Genomic DNA, 20495 nt, shown 5'->3' with positions numbered 1-20495 from the left:
AAATTTTCACAATGGACTTTAGTGATTTTTAAGGAAAATTATTATTTGATTGAGTAATGCTACAATTAATTGTATTTACTTTTTTAGTTCTCTTCAGTAAAACACAATTATCAATAAAATAAAAAAATTATAGAATGCTAGCAGCCGCAACGACGCAACTTATCAACCTAACCAACCACCATCCACACCGCTTGTTCCGCCATCGGCATCACCGGCGACTCCCAAGAACATCAACCTTCTCCTCCCTGCCGCAACACTCTACTCTCTCGACAAATCATCAACCTCTAAACCCTGGTTTTATTCTTTCCATCGTAACTCAATCATCTTTTCCATCAAAAAATTTCCCAAACGTTAAAAAACCCAATTTCAATTCATCAAAACCTTTTACTTCTACAATGGTAACTTTTTTTCCTGAGAAACTCAGAGCCCAACAGTCTAATTTCTATGTACTCTGAGATAAAGAAAGATAGAAAGAAAGAGAATTGAAAAAAGGGAAACAAAAAGAGGCGAGAAAATTATGTGAAGGCCTTAATAATTAATACAAGAAAACTGGGTGTTCAAAGAAAATGAAAAATGGGTGTTCAGAGAAAATTATGTGAGACCATATTTTTATCTTTCCTAGATATTATTCACTACATTTTCATTTGTCATTTTTCATTAAAACTAAAGTTTTTTTTTATATACCTTTCGTTAATTTTCCTTAAAAAACAATAGTGTTCTAAGGACTAAAATTGGATGTACACAAAACCTCCCTAAAATAAACATAAAACATAAAACAATAGGCCCAAACAATAAAAATTCCATGTTCCCTTCAAATTTACAGATTGACTACAATACTACGGAAAAAAAAAAGATAAATTAAAGTCACTACTTGAAGGAAAAAATTTGTCCTAGCTAAGAACAAGTAAGAACATTTGAATACATATGCAAACTATTAACACTTTAAAGTAGGCATGCATTAAAAAACAATTCATAAAACTCATGACTTTCAAAGCCTAGTATATGGTGAACCAATAAACTCTTTAACAACATTAAAGAGAAGTAAAGATTTAGAGTTTCTTTACCCTTCAAGCTCATCCTTGTTTACACAAGGGATTCACCCAAGTGGAGGGCCTTCAAGTCACCTCCAAGCTCCTTGGATATTCCTTGTGATTTTCCTCCTTTTAGTGCTCCTTTGCTTCTTTGAGGATTTGAGGATTTGTTCTCCAAAACACCAAAAGTTTGATGTCTCTAAGTCTCTTCACCAAGGATGTATCTTGTGAAGATGATATGGATGACTTAGGGAAGAAGAGATTGCTAGATGTCCCTCCCCTAAGTGGCCGGCCTCTTTAGAGAAAAAGGAGAGAAAATGTTTCACCCAATTTCTTCAAGAAAACCCTAAATGAAAATAAAGCTATAAAGTTGCTTTTATACTTCATTACAAGTGAGTGGCAAACTTGTAATTAATCCAAGTTTGCATCATCCACCCTAATGGCCGGCCATATTAATGTTATTGGGCTATTTGCCCATTTTGTTTTAGTTGTCATACAACTTAAACATAATGGGCCTTGTGGACCAAAACGCTTTTGGGCCCCGAAACCCAAAACCAACATATAAGCCCAATACGAACATTTCGTATAATTAATTAACTAATTAATTAACCTTGACCATTCTTCAATTAAACCATTTAATTGCTTATCCATTTCATTTAATTTCTTCACATACATCCTTACTCGGTGTACGATCTATTAGGTTCCAATTAGCGAGGTAGTGGGCGATTGTTACTCTTAACGATCGATTGTGAATTGAAACCACATTTCAATTCTCCCTTAAAATTAGTGTTTGCCGATCATTAGGGCTTCCACAAACCATGAGTGACACCTAGCAGTATGTCATGGTTACCCAAGCTAAGTAGAAGTGGTTGGAGAACCTATCCAGTTACAATTACAATGCAATACGGTCCTTCTCTAATACAATACTCTTAATCACATTGTTTGAATGATAGTTTGTTTCATGTCTACTATCCAATGTGATACCTCTCTATATGATTCAATTGAATATGATTTGGAACAAACTTCCAAAGTTATATTCATATGCTTTGGCCAAAGACTCTCGAATCATATCTTAGAGTATTCTCCTTCCACCATGGAAGGTTAGAGATCCCTTGTTGTACATTCATATGCCTACATGACTAGATAGCTTGACCCCAATAATGCCGTGGACACTCCAATGGAATGCCTTTGACATGATCAAAGATCAAGGACCTAACCATTAGACATCTATGATGCCTCAGGTCAAAGGACTACTTTGCATATTGCAACTATCGAGTTCTTACATGACATGTATGTTCGAACTCTCTTTTGATCGTTGTTCAGTGTACTCGATTACTCTTTCAAGCACCAATGTGTTTGTCTTAGTGTCCAACACTAAATGACTTGAGACTAGTCATACTCACGCTTGAGTCAACATAACACATACTAACCTTAGCGGATTGTCAATGCCCAATTGGCAATCCTATGGCCAGGAACGTTTTAGGAATGAACATAAGAGAAAGGTCTCGATAATCTAACTCACTTAGATCACTTATCTCTTAGATCAAATACATTCCTTGGATTCCCTTATTGCTTAAACACATGATACAATAAATAGTGATTAACAATAAGCTTTGCCCTTCATTAAACATATAAACATTTAATACAATAAGTATTCCAAAAGCTATTACATCAAATGAGTGGCTTTATGGGCATATTTTCTTAATCATTATCTTCTAAGAATCATTTATGTAATCAATCAAACCAAAAATTGTTTACTTATTTATATGTATCGAACAAATCAAAAGTTCGAAAGTTTTAGTATCAATGAACAACTTTATGATAAGTTGTCTATTTATTTGATACATATAATTGACTTAACAATATCAAATTTAATGGATTTCTTACATAGATGATATTTGAACAATGATTAACAAAAAAAAAACTGTCCTAATTATAAAATATGTAAAAAAATGACGAGTTTTAATGAAAAATGCTTCTCTAATTTTTTTTCTTAACCAAAAGCACTTCAATAACTTTATTTAATAAAAAATTCACAAGTTTCATACATCAACCCAAAACCCTAATATTGTTATCATCACCTTAATTTCATTCCATATAATCCTCCTAATTGCACTTATATTCGTACGTACAGTTAGTGCCCTTGAATAATAATTATCATAACAAAAATTATGAGTATAATATATGTATGTATAGGTGTTTGGGCCCAAAATGATAATTTGGGCCGAGCTTAGAGTCGCTCTAGGCCCAGTGACCTTCATCTGGAATTTTGTTATGGGCCTTTGTTAGTCGTCATGGGCCATCTAGTTAGGATTGGCCAAATTATATTCCGAGGAGGGTTAATTCGGATAAAGATGAAATAATCGAAACCTAGTACAACGAGGAGTCTTGAGGCTAATGACGCTAAGAGTTAGGGATGAATCTGGTTTGATAAAAGAGCTTGGTTCAAGGTCCTAGTGGGATTATTGGCCGAGACCGAGTCAAATTAGGATGAGGAGTTCTAATCCGAGTACGATTATAGCTCGGCTGTGAAGGAATTTGCTACTATAAATAGAGAAGGGAGTGCATCATTCAAGCCCCTCCAATTCAACACACAAACTACCCTGCGCAAACCCTCGCTCTATGCGAAACCTCTCAAAAACCTTGAGATTTTTATTTTCTTTTTCCCACCACACATCTTCGGTTTGGATAAACATCACTGTGAAGGCAACCAGTGACATCTTCAGTTTGGATAAACAACACTGTTGCCTTAGAGTCAGCCGATCGTGGAGTACATTCAATTTGGATAAACAACATTGCTTCGAAGTCGACTGATTACCTATCCAAGTCTCGATCAACAAGGATTTTCGAGTCCTTGTTTGTACAGGCTATCTCATTAGCCTTCTCGGTGAAGTAAGGTATTACCAGGTTACTGCATTCGGCGCATTGAAAGTCGAATCTGATATTGAATTTCGCAAAACTAGCAGCCTTGTCTTCAGGCTCTAGAACCTGAAGGCCAAGACGTGTTCCTTCCTCGGTCGCAGTCACAAGATCAAGAAGTGAGCAGCGTGCTCTACGCAACATCAACACATTTTACTCCCTGGCCAAGCTCGGACGTTGAGTTGGCACGGCCCACATATAACCGAATGACGTAGTTAACTTATTAGTTACTATGCATGCGCGCCACGTAGGCTTAATAGTTTTTTAAGGTCAACAATAGGTCTTATAAATGTATTATATTATATATATTAGGTACAAAGTTTTTATGTTGGATTTTGTCCCAAGCAGTAATTAAACAAAGTTACTAAAATGTTTTTGGTTAAGATTCAAAGTTTTGAATCCTTTTTCATTAGTTTTCTTAAATATACGTTAACCGCAAACGAATGAACAAGGTAGCGCAGCCATAGGGTGGATGCAATGTTTCTCCATCAAGAATATACTCTCGGACTACGAAACCTCATATGTTTCATTGCATGCATGCATGTTACCCAATAGCTCACTCATCCCTTTCTTTGTCAAAACGAAATGGTGTGAAACCCTACAAACCCACAAAGGAAACTTTAGATACAAACCAGAATGCAGAAATAGAAAGAAAGAGGATTGCTTTGTGTACCCCAAAAGCCATTCTTTGTTTTCTCTTCCATCATTTCTCCATCATTGTAATAAAACCCTAAACATGGATCGGAATCGTCAATATTTTTCAAGCTCCCAAAACTAAACATGTCATCGAGTCCAACTCGTTCGAGAGACATTAACATTGACGATGGCACCACATCACCGTACCAGCTCTACTGGTGCTACCACTGCAATCGGACGGTGCGGATTGCCTCCAACAGCCCATCAGAGATAGTCTGCCCTCGTTGTTTCGGGCAGTTTCTCTCCGAGTTTGACATGTCGATTAGGCCTAGACTGCTCGTAGACTACACCAGTTTCGATCCATCCCCAGAAGCTCGTCTGCTCGAAGCACTTTCCCTCATGTTCGACCCGTTCACGAGACCTTTTAACCGTGAATTATTTGACCCAGAGGCTGATCCCGGAGGACGACGCCACCATGAGCATGAGGGCGGGGGAACAGGTATAGGTACGTGCTCTTGAATTTTGAGAGTTAATTTATAGTTGTTCTTACATTATGGATATATATATTTCTATCGATGTTTTGAATACCGACCAAATATAGCCAGCGCCAACAAATTCAATGGTAATCATTAACTATGAAAATCTTGCTCCATCAATAATTTTTTTGACGGCTTAAACCCAACGAGTCATTCCTTCTTGCTGGCAAATTAAATTTTGACACATATGTGTAAAGTTCTTTTGTTTTATTGTTTGAATGAAATATTTTGGTATGTGCAATTAATAATGATGTTTCGGCTCCTACCGTTTAAGAAGCTAAACAGTCCATATGAATTTGCAATACGTTTCTCTGATATTTGATACATTGCTTTGGAACAGAACCTGAAGTTCGAGATTTGTGGACAAACAGGAGACGGCGGCGGCGGCGCAACCGTAGCTTTGATGGTGGAGAAAACTGGGAACTGGAACCCGAACCCCGTACGCGAAACCGTCCCAGGACTTGGATTGTTGTCCGACCCGTCGATGATCCTTATAATCCGGTGGGACCCACTTCCCAAACGCCTGAAAACCCAATACTCCCTGTTCCACGTGGAGTCGATCTAGGAAACTACTTTTTCGGGCCGGGCCTTCAAGGACTGATCGAGGAATTAACTCAAAACGACAGGCCCGGCCCGCCTCCACTACCCGAATCCGCAATCAACGCCATACCCACTGTGGAAATAAGCGAGGCCCATTTGATCAACGACTCTTGCTGCCCAATTTGCATGGAGGAGTTTAAGGTTGGTGGAGCGGCAAGGGAGTTGCCATGCAATCACATATACCACAGCGATTGTATTATTCCGTGGCTGAGGCTTCACAACTCTTGCCCGGTCTGCAGGGTCGAGATTCCGGTATCTGGTGGTGTATTGGACGAGTCGGAGGGCTCGAATAGTGGCGGAGAGAGGCGTGGAAGGCGGAGTCGGTTGGGATCATTGTGGCCATCTCGAGCAGGGTATCGTCGAATGGAGCCACAAGGTGGTAATGCTACTTCTACCTCTGGAGCTGGTTAGTGTTAAATTATTACTTGTCTTATTTTATAAATTAAAAAAGGATTATGAAGTTATGAATTTTATACATAATTGTGATAACAGTGATTGATTTGTATTCCATATATTTTTACTATTGCAACTTCAATTTCTTCGAGTTAATAACCATTTCGTTTAGTGACATTCATCTCGTACTCTGTTAACTATTTCGTTTAGTAATAACTTTGTATTTTGATGCAGGTGATCCATGGTGGTGTTCTTGCACTATTCTTTAGCCCTTAATATGGCTGTTAATTACGCCAGACGCCATTACGCTGGCTATTATTCCTCTGCATCCCTCTATCATACGCTCATTTCTATCTCTAAGGTAAGCAGGAAATTATAACACAGAAAGCTTGATCAAAATTTGATTCAAAGCTGTTCGTGTTTTAACCGTAATGACATTCTGCAGCAGCAATCTGGTCCTTCAGATCACAATCAGCACTCAACGCCGCAGCAAAACCTTAAACCTTCCACCAAAATACTGTTTCTAATGTTCCGATACTATTTGTCGGATACTGTTAATGTCTTATGCTTATGTAAATAATTGTATGTACATAAACACTTAATCATAAATTCATGTCATAACCTACAGATAAGCCGTTCTGTAATCGGAAGACAACATACCGATGAACCTGAGTAATAAGTCCAATGCACTAGCCAGAATTTGTTGCCAGCATTCATTAATCGTAAACACGAAAAGAGGCATAAACGAAAACATTAATTTTAGAAAGGAAGCATCTCATAATGTTTAAATGGTCACGTACCTGTTCTATCAAATGCAGAAAAGTGTTCAAAATATAGCAGAGCATAAAATTGATACAAACTTGGAACAACTTGATTCTGCACTCTCTTGCGATGGAGAAGGGGAGAAAGAACTCAAACACTCGTCAATTCTTACGGTGTGGATGATGGTGCTTGCCAGCAGAGAACCCTTCGGTATATGCGGTGGATTTAAATATCATCTGCAATAAGAATGATCTCGTGATTACGGATTTGAACAATTGTTTCAAAATCTTCTGAGAAGATGTACACTAATGAGTAATGACGGTAATGAACATACACACTAATAGCTCTTTAATAACTAAATAATAAATGCTTCATGATCAAACATTCAACCAGAAGTGTAAAACACTTACAAGGGTTCTCTCGAAATCTTCTCGAAGTCGGCTTCTGATACTATCTGATACCTTAGTTCCCAATTGTCCTTCATGTTTCTTAATAGTCTCCTCAGTGATCTGTATGATTCAACTTCATGAGACGACTAAACTAATGTTAAAGTTGAAACTGGAGAGAAGCGTTTATTGTACTAACCTCTGAAAGCAATAGAGAAGATGTTCTATCGAGTAAATCTTCAACCAAACTTCCAACATCTGCTACGGTCTTCGACACGTTCACACCATTGACCTGTTTGTCCTTAGCACTTTTTGCACTACTGGATGGCTTAGAAGAGACTGCATCATGAAAGAATATTTTCTTGGTTAACGACAATAAAAAACAGGAAGGCCCCACATCGACAATCCCCAAACAAGAAAAATCCTAATCTCTCTCTGAAAAATTAACCATAAACGAGCTAGTTAATTGTAGAAAGTACCATAACATCATTGCAACTTATGAGGACGAAAATTACTTATCACAGAACTATATTAGGAAAATTTATCGTGGAATCAACTCTCATTCTATTTTTATTTATATTTATCTGCACTGAGTTCACTTTCACATAATAGTACCTGTACTTGCTGTTGATTTGTTAGAGACAGAAATTGGAATTTCTGCATGACCTTTAGAGGAAGCTGCTGGTTGTGGAGGGTCTGGCAACACAGTGGAACCAGACGGAACAAAGCATGCAAGATCAGGTGGTTGATCCTTTCCAACCGATGGGTTAGCCTGCATGAGACAAATAAGGTTTGACAAAATGGTCTAGTGTTCCTTGAACTTTGGTTGACAAACTTAATTTTGATTACCTCCAAGTCAACATATGAGGGGTCTCTCCCAATTGATTTTAGAAACTTGTCAAGATCATGGGTACTAAGTGCTGGAAACAGAAAATATTGACAAGGTTCACGGGTGAACTCATTGAGAACAATAACATACAAAAATACGTATAGCGATTGCAGTACACAGTTTTTAACTAAGATGCAGAGGGACATGATTATAAACCAGTCAATAAAAGATACACGAAAATTGAAAAATCTTGACAAACAACACAGCTTTTTTTGACTAAGAAACTCAAATCTTGACACAACATATAATGATAGCAATGTAAATTCTTTTTGAGGATGAAAATCATAAATCAAGTACGAATTTATTCAGTTGCAGAATAGACAAGATAACTCCGCCGTGTAAGTTTATCTTACATTGCCGGTCCCAAGCCCGGATAAAAGAGGAGGGGGAGGGCGTCAGGTAGTCGACAGCCAGCACTCCATGATTACGTCGAATCCTTATGAAAATGAATCCAGAATGAAATCGCGGTAAAGCTAGGGCGTCACCCATAAGTGGCGCGCTGTGTGGCCCGAGCACAGTGATAAGTGAGCAAGGGTCGCTGTATCTCCATCCGCACCCGGATGTAGTGTTAAATGAGCAAGGGGGCTATAGAAACTTCTTTTCGAACGACTCCACTCAAAGTTGTTTGGGAGCATATGCTCCTATCAACTTTACACGGGACACACAAAATAAGTACTTTGATCCTATTAGACGGGGAAGGGTGAAGAAGCTAGGACAGAAGGGTAGAGTTCAAGAGAGCAAAATGCATTTAGGAACGTGGAATATAGGAACCTTGACGGGAAAATCTATGGAAGTAGTAGAAGTTATGGTGAGGAGAAGGATAAATATTATGTGCCTACAAGAAACTAAGTGGGTTGGTCGTAAGGCAAAGGATCTAGAAAGCTCAGGGTTTAAACTATGGTATTCGGGCACAAATAGAACGAGAAACGGTGTTGGCATCATCGTGGACAAGACCTTGACACAAGATGTTGTAGATGTCAAGAGGGTAGGAGATAGAATCATGGCAATCAAGATTGTAATAGGACAAGAACTTATCAATGTGATTAGTGCGTACGCACCTCAAGTAGGGTTGGATACGAGTTCGAAGGAGAAATTTTGGGAAGACCTTGGAGACTTGGTGCAAGGAATTGCTCAGACGGAGAAGTTATTTATAGGAGGAGATTTAAATGGACACGTGGGCAGGGAGACAGGCAACTATGGAGGTTTTCATGGTGGCCATGGTTTTGGGGAGAGAAACGAGGATGGGGAAGCTATCTTGGATTTTGCAATGGCATATGATCTCTTCTTAGCCAACACCTTCTTTAAGAAGAGAGAAGAACATGTGATCACCTACAAGAGTGGGTCGTCAAAAACACAAATAGATTTTCTTCTAATGAGGAAAGGGGATCGTATAACTTGTAAGGATTGCAAAGTTATACCAGGAGAGAGCGTGGCTACTCAACATCGCTTGTTGGTGATGGATGTACATATCAAAAGAGAGAAAAAAGAACAAGACTTGGAAGTGCCCAAGGACTAGATGGTGGAATCTAAAAGAAGAAAAACAAGTCATTTTCAAAGAGAAAGTAATCACCCAGTGTGTGTGGGATAGAGAGGGGGAAGCTAACCAAATGTGGGATTCCATGGCTAGTTGTATCCGAAAAGTAGCAAAAGAGGTATTAGGAGAGTCCAAGGGCTTTGCCCCACACCAAAAGGAATCTTGGTGGTGGAATGAGGAGGTACAAACAAAGGTGAAGGTTAAGAAGGAATGTTGTAAAGCCTTATACAAGGATAGGACCGATGAAAATGGTGAAAGGTATAGAAAAGCGAAGCAAGAGGCGAAGAAAGCTGTGAGAGAAGCTAAGTTAGCGGCTTATGACGATATGTATAAGCGACTAGATACCAAAGAAGGAGAGTTGGATATCTATAAACTAGCTAGAGCAAGGGAAAAGAAGACAAGGGACCTAAACCAAGTGAGGTGCATCAAGGATGAGGATGGAAAGGTTCTTGCTACAGAGAACGCGGTTAAAGACAGATGGAAATGTTATTTTCATAATCTTTTCAATAAAGGACATGAAAGGAGTGCTTCTTTAGGGGAGTTTAGTAACTCAGAAGAGTATAGAAACTACTCTTTTTATCGTAGAATCCGGAAGGAAGAAGTGGTTGTAGCTTTGAAGAAGATGAAGCATAGAAAAGCAGTAGGCCCAGACGATATACCAATCGAAGTGTGGAAAGTTTTGGGAGAGACAGGTATAACATGGCTCACTGACCTTTTCAATAGGATTTTGAAAACGAAGAAGATGCCAAATGAGTGGCGAACGTGCACTTTGGTGCCTATCTACAAGAATAAGGGTGATGTACAAAATTGTATGAACTATAGGGGTATTAAGCTAATGAGTCATACAATGAAGCTCTGGGAGAGTCATTGAGCATAGATTGAGGCAAGAGACACGGGTTTCGGACAACTAATTCGGGTTCATGCCAGGGCGCTCAACCATAGAGGCAATCTATCTCTTACGAAGATTGATGGAAAGATATAGAGATGGGAAAAAGGATTTACACATGGTCTTTATAGATTTGGAAAAAGCGTATGATAGGGTCCCAAGAGACATTCTTTGGAGGATTTTAGAGAAGAAAGGAGTACGAGTAGCATATATCCAAGCTATACAGGATATGTATGAAGGAGCAAAGACTGCCGTAAGAACTCATGAAGGACAAACCGAAAGCTTTCCCATAACTGTAGGATTACATCAAGGTTCATCCTTAAGTCCTTACCTTTTTGCGTTGGTAATGGATGAGTTAACAGGACATATTCAAGATGATATTCCTTGGTGTATGCTTTTCACAGACGATATAGTGTTGATAGATGAAACTCAGGAAGGGGTAAATGCAAAGCTTAACCTTTGGAGAGAAGTGTTGGAATCTAAAGGTCTTCGCCTAAGCCGATCAAAGACAGAAGATATGGAGTGCAAGTTCAGTGCAAATGGAGGCCAAAACGAGTTAGGGGTGAGGATCGGAGATCAAGAAATACCAAAGAGCGACCGTTTTCGTTACCTATGATCTATCTTGCAAAAGAACGGAGAATTAGATAGAGATCTCAACCATAGAATACAAGCTGGATGGATGAAGTGGAAGAGTGCATCCGGCGTGTTGTGTGACCGCCGTATGCCACTGAAGCTCAAGGGAAAATTTTATAGGACGGCAATAAGGCCGGCGATGCTGTATGGCACAGAATGTTGGGCGGTGAAGCATCAACACGTACACAAAATGGGTGTAGCGGAGATGAGGATGCTTCGTTGGATGTGTGGGCACACGAGAAAGGATAAGATTATGAATGAGGATATCCGGGGTAAAGTAGGAGTAGCCAAAATTGAAGGAAAGATGAGAGAAAATCGGTTACGGTGGTTTGGACATGTGCAAAGAAGGCCTACTGACGCTCCGATTAGAAGATGCGAATATGGGACAGAGGTTCAAGGCCGAAGGGGTAGAGGAAGACCTAGGAAAACTTTGGAAGAGACCCTAAGAAAAGACTTAGAGTACTTGGATCTAACGGAGAACATGACACAGGACAGAACACAGTGGCGTTCTAAGATTCATATAGCCGATCCCACTCAGTGACTTGGATTTTCCAAGTCTCCAACCGAGAAGTTTTCCTCACTCGGGAAATTAAAGGAACACTACCTCAACCTACATGCTCCACTCACAAAGCTTCAACATACAAGCTTCAACAAAAGAAAATTCAAAGAACTTAGTGAAGAAGGCTTTGGTGTATTTAACACAATACGTTGAAATGAAGGAAAGCTTATTTATTGATATCCCCGATAAGTTACAAATATGTACATATACTTGAGTCAAAATAAACAAACAAGAGAGAGCCTTCACAAAGGTTGCTTAGGAGAAGTCTCAGCAGTCGGTAGAGCCCCAGAAAGAGAAGGCACCGGAAGGGGATCATTCGGAGCCTCAGTACTGGACAGAACCCTAGAAGGAGGAGGCATCAGAGGTTGATCATTTGGAACTTCATTACGCAGTACCGCCCCAGAAGACGAAGGCAATAAATGCATTTGGAACAAACCCACAAATCTCTGATGATCAAGTAAAACCTGACCATCAGATTCCTTCATCTGGTCAAGCTTCATCTTCATGTTTGTAGCATAGTCATGTGCGAGCCGGTGCAACTGTTTATTCTCATACTTGAGCCCTCTAATCTCCTGTTTGAGACTCATCACTTCAGCCGCCAATGATTCAACTTGGCGGGTTCGAGCAAATAGGCGTTGGGCCATATTAGACACAGAACCTGCACACTGAACACTGAGAGCCAGAGAATCCTTAACAGCCAACTCATCAGACCGTTTGGAAAGTAGTCTGTTATCTTTGGGAGTGATAAGGTTCCTGGCCACTACCGCAGCGGTCATATCATTCTTCATCACAGAATCCCCAACGGTAAGAGGACCAGTAGGGGAGACGAAGGATGGGCGCCATATGTTGTCTGGAGAAGGCGGGGCTGCCTCTTCAACAAGGTTCAAGTCAAAACGACGGTCGGAGGGGCTAGACATTTTCAAAGGTGTTGAAGAGAGAAGAGGTCGGACAAATCAAGATCTTAGAAGTGCAAGAATGGAGCTTCTACTGGTGGATATTCAAGTGTGCTTTGGAACTTAATGTCAGCCCCTATAAAAATCTGCACTCGATGAAGCTTCAGAAATCGAAGAGGCGCCTACTCAGAAATCGAAGAGGCGTTTGCTTTCTCAAAAGCTGGGTTGCTCAGAGACCACGAGGGTCGATCTCAGAAATCGAAGAGGCGTTTGCTTTCTCAAAAGCTGGGCTGCTCAAAGACCACGAAGGTCGATCTCAAAAATCGAAGAGGCTTGCTTTCTCAAAAGCTGGGCTGCTCAGAGACCACGAGGGCCGATCTCAGAAATCGAAGAGGCAACTACTTTTCCAGCCTTGTCAGCACCTGTCACACGCACACTCAGCTTTGCGGAAATTATGGGCATTCTGTCGAAGATTTATGGCGAAGTAGAAAGCACATGAATCGTACTGTTCAATCACCCACTTCCCACACGCAACAGTAGCTCATGGGTACCACAGATAACTTTGCCAAAGTTCTCTGACAAAGTTGAGACACGTGAAGCTTGCAGCTCCTACTACATCGCTCTGACCAAGAAGGGTAAAAGAATAGCAAAGAAACAACACTAACAAAGTTTAGACACATAAATTTTGAAGGTCTAGCTACCATATTATTACCCACAAGGGTAAATGAACAGTACCACTGCTAGATAATTGGAAAGTCCCGGTGTGTCAACCTCTGTGCTTCGTGGCAAGGTAGACTAGCAAACATGCCCAACCTTTACTCACATTCGAGAAAACACTTCCAACAAGATTGCTTGCTCCAAAATCGAAGAGGCACCGCCCTCCGAATCTCGAGAGCCAGACTCCCAACATGATTACTTTCTCAAAAATCGAAGAGAGGGTAAAGGAACAGTACCATTGCTGGATAATTGGAAAGTCCCGGTGTGTCAACCTCTGTGCTTCGTGGCAAGGTAGACTAGCAAACATGCCCAACCTTTACATTCGAGAAAACACTCCCAACAAGATTGCTTGCTCCAAAATCGAAGAGGCACCGCCCTCCGAATCTCGAGAGCCAGACTCCCAACATGATTACTTTCTCAAAAATCGAAGAGAGGGTAAAGGAACAGTACCACTGCTGGATAATTGGAAAGTCCCTGTGTGTCAACCTCTGTGCTTCGTGGCAAGGTAGACTAGCAAACATGCCCAACCTTTACTCACATTCGAGAAAACACTCCCAACAAAATTGCTTGCTCCAAAATCGAAGAGGCACCGCCTCCGAATCTCGAGAGCCACTCCCAACATGATTACTTTCTCAAAAATCGAAGAAACACCGCTCTCCGAATCTCGAGAGCCAGACCCCCAGCAAGATTGCTTTATCAAAAATCGAAGAGGCATCGTTCTCCGAATCTCGAGAGCCAGATCCTCGACAGGATTGCTTGTTCAAAAACCGAAGAGGCACCACTTTCCCAACTTTAAGAGCTGGATCTCCTTGGATAAAGCTTGTCTGTAATCTTCACACGCAACATCAGCTTTCCAGATACCACAGACCACTTTTTCAAAGTGCTCTGACAGAGTTAAAACATGTGAAGCTGGCAGCTCCCACTACCGTGCTATGACCAAGCAGGGTAAAGGAATAGCATTATTACTTGATGTTAGGGAGACTCCTATATATGTCGACCTCCATCCCCAACGGACAGGCAGACCTGCAAAAATGCTCAACTCTTCCTCTTATCTGAGAGGGCACTCCCAACGAAGCCTTTCGAAATATTCAGCTTTCTTTCCCCCCGATAACACCTCTGTAAACAAGCTATACTAGAGCAAGAATATCTCATATCATCAGGGTTAAAAGCAAGAGTATCCCATATCATGCTTTTTCCCTGTCTTTTCCTTTGGCCTTGTTCTTACCTGCAAGACAAGGAGAAAGAGAGCAATCAGTCAGCACTTGGAATCAAGCTTCCAGCCAGGAACTGACTGCCTGGAACCACTTACCTGATTACTTACCTGGCATTGCTCTCGAGTACTCATCTTCAACATCTTATGCTTCCAGGGAAGATACCGTATCTGTCTGAGGAACAGATAGGGCAAGTGAGAAGGATACAAGGAAGCATGTGGAGACAAGCGTAACAGCACACGTGTCGATACATCCACTACTCTGTCAAAAGCAAAAGTATCCCATATCAGCAGGGTCGAACGTACTCTAGATTTGATGGACTTGTTTTGACCCTCAAATTCTTCAGTCGGCCTTATACACTGGAGGAAACCAGAAAACCCTCCAGCCCAGTTCAAGAATAAGCCTGTGGAAAGTTACTTCTTCAAAAGCAAAAGTATCCCATATCATCTCTTCTCATTTTTCTTCTCTTTATCCTTCATGCTGCCTGCAAGATAGGGAGAATGTGAACAATCAGCCGGAGCTCTGATTGCTTACCTTGTCTGTCACCTCTTTCAGCAGATCCCCTAGCTCGGCGACTTGGGGGACTCCTACTACATGGTTTGTATCGCGCTTGACCAAGCCTGAAACTACAAGTAAGCTTCAAGTAAAATTGATACATTACCTTGTGCATCTCCACTAGTTACAGATACCACCCCTGGATGGAGGAAGAGTACTTCCAGAGAAGATGACACATCTACCTATGAGACAGATAAGGCAAGTCAAGACGATACCACACTCCGGTACTTAGAAGTTTCGTGGTTACGAGATCATTCTCCCACAATATTTCCTAATGTCATTTGTACTAAATCATTCACTTGTACTCACTAAAGGAGAGCTTGAACCTATGTACTTGTGTAAACCCTTCACAATTAATGAGAACTCCTCTATTCCGTGGACGTAGCCAATCTGGGTGAACCACGTACATCTTGTGTTTGCTTTCCTATCTCTATCAATTTATATACTTATCCACACTAATGACCGGAGCAATCTAGCGAAGATCACAAAAAGTGACCGTTTTCGCTACCTAGGATCTATCTTGCAAGAGAACGGGGACTTAGATGGAGATCTCAACCATAGAATACAAGCTGGATGGATGAAGTGTAAGAGTGCATCCGGTGTGTTGTGTGACCGTCGTATGCCACTGAAGCTCAAGAGAAAATTTTATAGGACGGCAATAAGGCCGCGATGTTGTATGGCACAGAATGTTGGGCGGTGAAGCATCAACACGTACACAAAATGGGTGTAGCGGAGATGAGGATGCTTCGTGGGATGTATGGGCACACGAGAAAGGATAAGATTGGGAATGAGGATATCCAAGGTAAAGTAGGAGTAGCCAAAATTGAAGGAAATATGAGAGAAAATCGGCTCCGGTGGTTTGGACATGTGCAAAGAAGGCCTACTGACGCTCCGGTTCGAAAATGTGACTACGGGACAGAGGTTCAGGGCCGAAGGGGTAGAGGAAGACCTAGGAAAACTTTGGAAGAGACCCTAGGAAAAGACTTGAGTACTTGGATCTAACGGAGGACATGACACAAAACCGAGCGCAATGGCGTTCTAGGATTCATATAGCCGACCCCACTTAGTGGGAAAAGGCTTTGTTGTTGTTGTTGTTGCAGAATAGACAAGATATTACAAACAAAACAAATCCATTACAGAGAATCTAAAGGCTCATGTCTGGCAGGCACAAACACAAAATCCATTATTGAAATATAAAATGTTAGTTCACATATTTTAAGGGATGTGATATCCACACACCCCATTTTACTTCTCACACACCTTTTTAATTTTCGGCCGTCGGATCGGATGAATTGAAGAAGATCAACGAACATAAATTATCAAGGGGTGTGAGAAGTAAAATGAGGTGTGTGGATAGCACACCCCTATTTTAAGAGTTTTAGAAAATTGAAATTCTCTAGATGAGAAAGCGAGGGATAATATTCTTCTATCTTATTCTTCTCAAAAAAAAAAATATTCTTCTATCTTGATTATTTTAAATCATTCGCAACATTTTCCAACATTTTCCAATTCCTTACACTAAAGCTGCCAAAATATCAATGCATGTCCAACTCAAGAGCCTTATCATTCGCGGTGCTTTCTTACTAACATTGTTCAATAACTTAGTAACAAGATGTCTGGTCTTATTATTCCAGAAACTCTCAACAATTGATGCCTGATTAAACACACTAATTCACAGAAACACAAGCGTGCATGCATACAATCAGATGTCACCTGTATAGTCTTCGTTGACAATATATCACTAAACTTATAGCGTAACACTGATTCTGTATACCGTTCCAAAGACATTATTGTTCAACCAAGTAAAGTAATATGATAAGAAAAGCAGAGACTTTACAATTGAAAGTGGTGATTCATTGCCTATAATATTCCAAACATATCCCAAATGACAACAATTTCTCAAGGTAATTGTGAGCAATTAACTTGTAACATTATGCTCATGCTATACCCACGAGAACACACATTCTATATAAGACTATACAGATAACAGTCATGTTTGAGGTTTATAAAAATGACGAATCCACAGCTAAACTATTAAGCAACATAAAACCTCAGGAGAATTTTAAGTACACACAGAATTTTCAACAGAAGAGACAAATATATCATTTCCTATCATTGAAACACTTATCACTTACAGATTGACATGTCATTCGACAAAGGGTGGAAGAAGCACCGCTCCTGACTTCTAAATTTTTTATCCAACAACAGAGAGACATGGCTTCATGAAAAGAAAAGGCAGAATAAGCGTAAGAGAATTCACAGAAGAAAAATACATATGAAAGGAAAAGGATTACAGTATCAAAATGTACAGGCTAAACAACATGAATTCTGGTGAAAATATAATTGTTTCCACCACCTAAAAAGGATGCTGACAATTTATTTTTCCGTAACATCAAAATGGTCAGAACTATTCAGTTGGTTGTTGATCAAATGTGAAAAACATAGGGTAAAGAGCATCAATCAAATGATAAGGAGTAACTGATTTAAATCATTTCAAAAGATAAGTAAAGTAATTAAGTTCGAGGGAATGAGTAACTACTTATAACGCATGATTAGAAAATTAAGAAAACCAATTATTTATTTGAATATCTTAACTAAATAAAAGAGAAATGTATACCGTGCAGATTCATTCACCAGAGAAAATGGAGTAACACATCCCAGAGGCACCTTGCAACAAGAAACAGAATCAGAATCAGAAAGGTCACATATACAACATTTTTTAAAATGGAATAATCTCTTTTGTATTTTTTTAAAACATATGAAATATAGTCCATCAGTATACAGAGTAGTAGCATATGCCAACCTGAAGTATTTCTCCAAGTGCTTCTTCAGGAGCCATTCTCAAGCCACCTTTTCCCAAACCAAGCCTCACAGATAGAACTGCTCAGCTTTCAAGTTGTGGATAAAACTCATAAGTATTCATACAAACTCCAAAATTCCAAACAATACATAAAGCAAGAACCATTTACATGACAGCTCAAAACCCACTCATTTGTGACGTTTCAAAACGCTAATACATAACAGAGTGACCAGAATTAGGAGTGCATGCATACCTTTCAGATCTACTTTAGTATCTGCCAAAGCGGAGACAATGTAGAACCTACTTTTCTTGTCCTGCATTGATAAAAGAAAAAGCAGCTACATGGTGAAAAATGGGAAAATTAAAAAATTAAAAAAAACTGCAGAATTTAGTATTATGCAATGTGAATGCTGTTTCCGAAACTGCCAGAATACGATACCTTCAGGAATAAATTTTTACTTAGTCCACCTCCCAGATGTCCAACATATTTGGCCTGATGAAAAAAAACATATTCTTGCTTCAGGACATCCATCTAATCAACAAAAAAAGATAGAACATAACTTATTCCCATATTCTTCTATCTTCTTTTACCTGAGCTTCAACTGTCAGAACAACAGGATGTTCATGGTGGGAAAAATCGACTTGTAGCTCCTAATAAAGCCAACAGAATAGGTTAGTTTCAGGAAATTAAAGAGATGCATCAGTAAAATACATACAAGGGGAAAAACACATACAAGTTTTATACAAAAACACATACAAGGGGAAAAAAATACCCTATGCTATCCATTTGTCGTGTTCTAATTGATTCTTAGTTTAGAATTCCTTAGGTGCCCTTCTCCCATAAATCATTAGAATACTTCTCTAAGGCATTGGGTTTGAAGTGTTTTTCGCTTAAGTGTAATGTCATCGGGGGTTTATATGCGAAATGCGGTAAAATAACTTTTTAGTTCACAAGCTAAAGCACATGCAAATCAATATATAAGCCCCAGAATAGTTGCTGCACCAAGAATTACGAAAGACCTTCAATCAACAACAAGTATATATAGATACCACTCCAAGCTATAGATTTGTTATGATAGTTAAAGAAAGGCATGAATTGTCATAACAACTTTCAATACTCTTCACAAACAAAGAATACCCAGATCACATAAAACATAAAGAATCGAAATTTCCCTAGAATTTTGAATTCTGACACAAAACAAAGAAAACCCAGATCAAATTTAATAGCAAGCAACTGTTCTTTGGAGAGAGAGAGAGAAGGTGACACCTTTAAGCGGGCAAGCAACTGTTCCTTGGAGAGACCCATGAGTGCTTCGGTACTTGTTTTGCAGAGGCAGAGGCAGAGGCAATACTGGAAGAGTGGGGGCAGATAGAAGACGGCGAGGAGACGCAGAACCGGATTGTGTGCTTCAATTTGGAGGCTTGCTTCTCTCTTTCGGAACCCGAGAAAGTAATTTGGTGCTCTTCTACTCGGGCGTCCAGATTTTCTAATCAAATGGGTTCTAGAGTTGGATCAGATTTTAGGCCTCATAAATAAGTGATGGGCGTTTCTCTAACAGAAATGATATCATATATTTGGAAAACAAAGCCCACAGAGGCTGAGTCAAACTCGGCCCATTGGTGATTGGGAGTGACTGAGTTTCATAGAAAAATGATTTTCGCATACTCGTTGTTTTTTTGTATACCTTTGTTTTTTTAGGTACATTTCTTCTTTTTTGACGTATTCAATTTAAAGGATAAAAATTAAACCTAGCAAACAAGTACCCAATGACGGTATGTACCCATTTATTTTAATACTGCTATAGTAAGCTGAATTACACAATACCAATATCAATACTATTTAACTAGGAGTGTGCATATACCATCACGTTTACCACCATTATATACAACACATTAGAAACCCATCAAAAACCCAATGGGTTTAAGTTTTACTTCCTAACAAAATCATGTCACTATTCTTATATTGTCATTGGATGGAATATTATGTTGGTAAAATTTATATTTTGAAGCTCATGTATTTTGTAATACAGTTGATCAATCAAAACACAAAATATATGATTACACATTTGAATGTCAAAATGTAAGTGGTAACATGTCTACAATTCTTTCCTTTTAGTCCTTCCAACTTTGTAGTAACATACTAACATGTGTATTGATCTCTTTTGTGATAAAATTGGAGAGGAAAAAAGTCTTGCTACTAAAGGTGGAGTAAGTTCTAGTGTAGATCACCTACTCCACCTCCGGTGACGAGTCCTTCTTCACCAACTCTGCTTATCCTCGAATTACAAGTAATGACTTTCTATAAACTTAGGGATAGGAAATGGCGCATTAGGTGTCTTCTTTGGGTTGTGTATATGGTTTCAATTGTCTAAAACCCTCGAAACATTGTCTTCTACATCGGGCAACATCCTCTTTTGGTCTACTTGTGGGCACTTTCTTGCTTAAAACTCAGTTTACATGTTGATATTTTTTAAGGGACGATCAAAGTGTTCAATATATAAATTGTCTTGAGGCAGCTAAAGTAGGTAGATGGTGGTGTTATATGCTCCCACCCA

The 20495-nt window shown here is 39.6% G+C and overlaps 2 protein-coding genes across 5 annotated transcripts; one reads left to right on the top strand and one right to left on the bottom strand.

Moving 5' to 3' along the window:
- Positions 1 to 4608: 4608 nt before the first annotated feature.
- Positions 4609 to 6794, top strand: LOC114821591 (E3 ubiquitin-protein ligase RZF1-like). 4 transcript variants are annotated; one of them, XR_003769175.2, is made up of 4 exons: positions 4613 to 5091; positions 5463 to 6128; positions 6350 to 6476; positions 6564 to 6794. XR_003769175.2 is itself a non-coding variant. In XM_070813322.1 (3 exons), exons 1-3 carry the CDS (start codon positions 4731 to 4733, stop codon positions 6382 to 6384), a joined length of 1032 nt encoding a protein of 343 aa, XP_070669423.1. In that variant the 5' UTR covers positions 4609 to 4730; the 3' UTR covers positions 6385 to 6794. The 4 variants fall into 4 exon arrangements, 2 of the variants coding, with proteins under 2 accessions (XP_070669423.1, XP_028950261.2); XR_003769174.2 differs by having other exon boundaries at positions 6561 to 6794; XM_070813322.1 differs by having other exon boundaries at positions 4609 to 5091; positions 5463 to 6098; positions 6350 to 6794.
- A 78-nt stretch (positions 6795 to 6872) lies between these two features.
- On the bottom strand, positions 6873 to 19467 carry LOC114821592 (uncharacterized). Its single transcript, XM_029094430.2, has 12 exons — positions 19208 to 19467; positions 18532 to 18591; positions 18380 to 18433; positions 18194 to 18254; positions 17944 to 18020; positions 17758 to 17807; positions 17276 to 17358; positions 8113 to 8183; positions 7879 to 8035; positions 7463 to 7602; positions 7288 to 7386; positions 6873 to 7113 (listed from the first exon to the last, which is right to left on the bottom strand). The coding sequence occupies exons 1-12, from the start codon at positions 19244 to 19246 to the stop codon at positions 7039 to 7041; spliced, it is 966 nt and encodes a 321-aa protein (XP_028950263.2). The 5' UTR covers positions 19247 to 19467; the 3' UTR covers positions 6873 to 7038.
- Positions 19468 to 20495: the final 1028 nt, after the last annotated feature.

The sequence above is a fragment of the Malus domestica genome, chromosome 15 (genome assembly GCF_042453785.1).
Source record: "Malus domestica chromosome 15, GDT2T_hap1".
NCBI classification, from domain to species: domain Eukaryota; kingdom Viridiplantae; phylum Streptophyta; class Magnoliopsida; order Rosales; family Rosaceae; genus Malus; species Malus domestica.
This window is presented reverse-complemented; position numbering and strand designations above follow the sequence as displayed.

Excerpts from the sequence above, each read along its gene's own strand:
- LOC114821592 (XM_029094430.2), bottom strand. The coding sequence starts at position 19,246 with ATGGGTCTCTCCAAGGAACAGTTGCTTGCCCGCTTAAAG. Across the intron at positions 8,184-17,275 it reads GTCGAATGACATGTCAATCT|CACTTAGTACCCATGATCTT; the intron begins GTAAGTGATAAG and ends TTCTGTTTCCAG. Across the intron at positions 8,036-8,112 it reads CCTCATATGTTGACTTGGAG|GCTAACCCATCGGTTGGAAA; the intron begins GTAATCAAAATT and ends TGTCTCATGCAG.
- LOC114821591 (XM_029094428.2), top strand. The coding sequence starts at position 4,731 with ATGTCATCGAGTCCAACTCGTTCGAGAGACATTAACATTGACGATGGC. Across the intron at positions 5,092-5,462 it reads GGGCGGGGGAACAGGTATAG|AACCTGAAGTTCGAGATTTG; the intron begins GTACGTGCTCTT and ends GCTTTGGAACAG. Across the intron at positions 6,129-6,349 it reads TACTTCTACCTCTGGAGCTG|GTGATCCATGGTGGTGTTCT; the intron begins GTTAGTGTTAAA and ends ATTTTGATGCAG.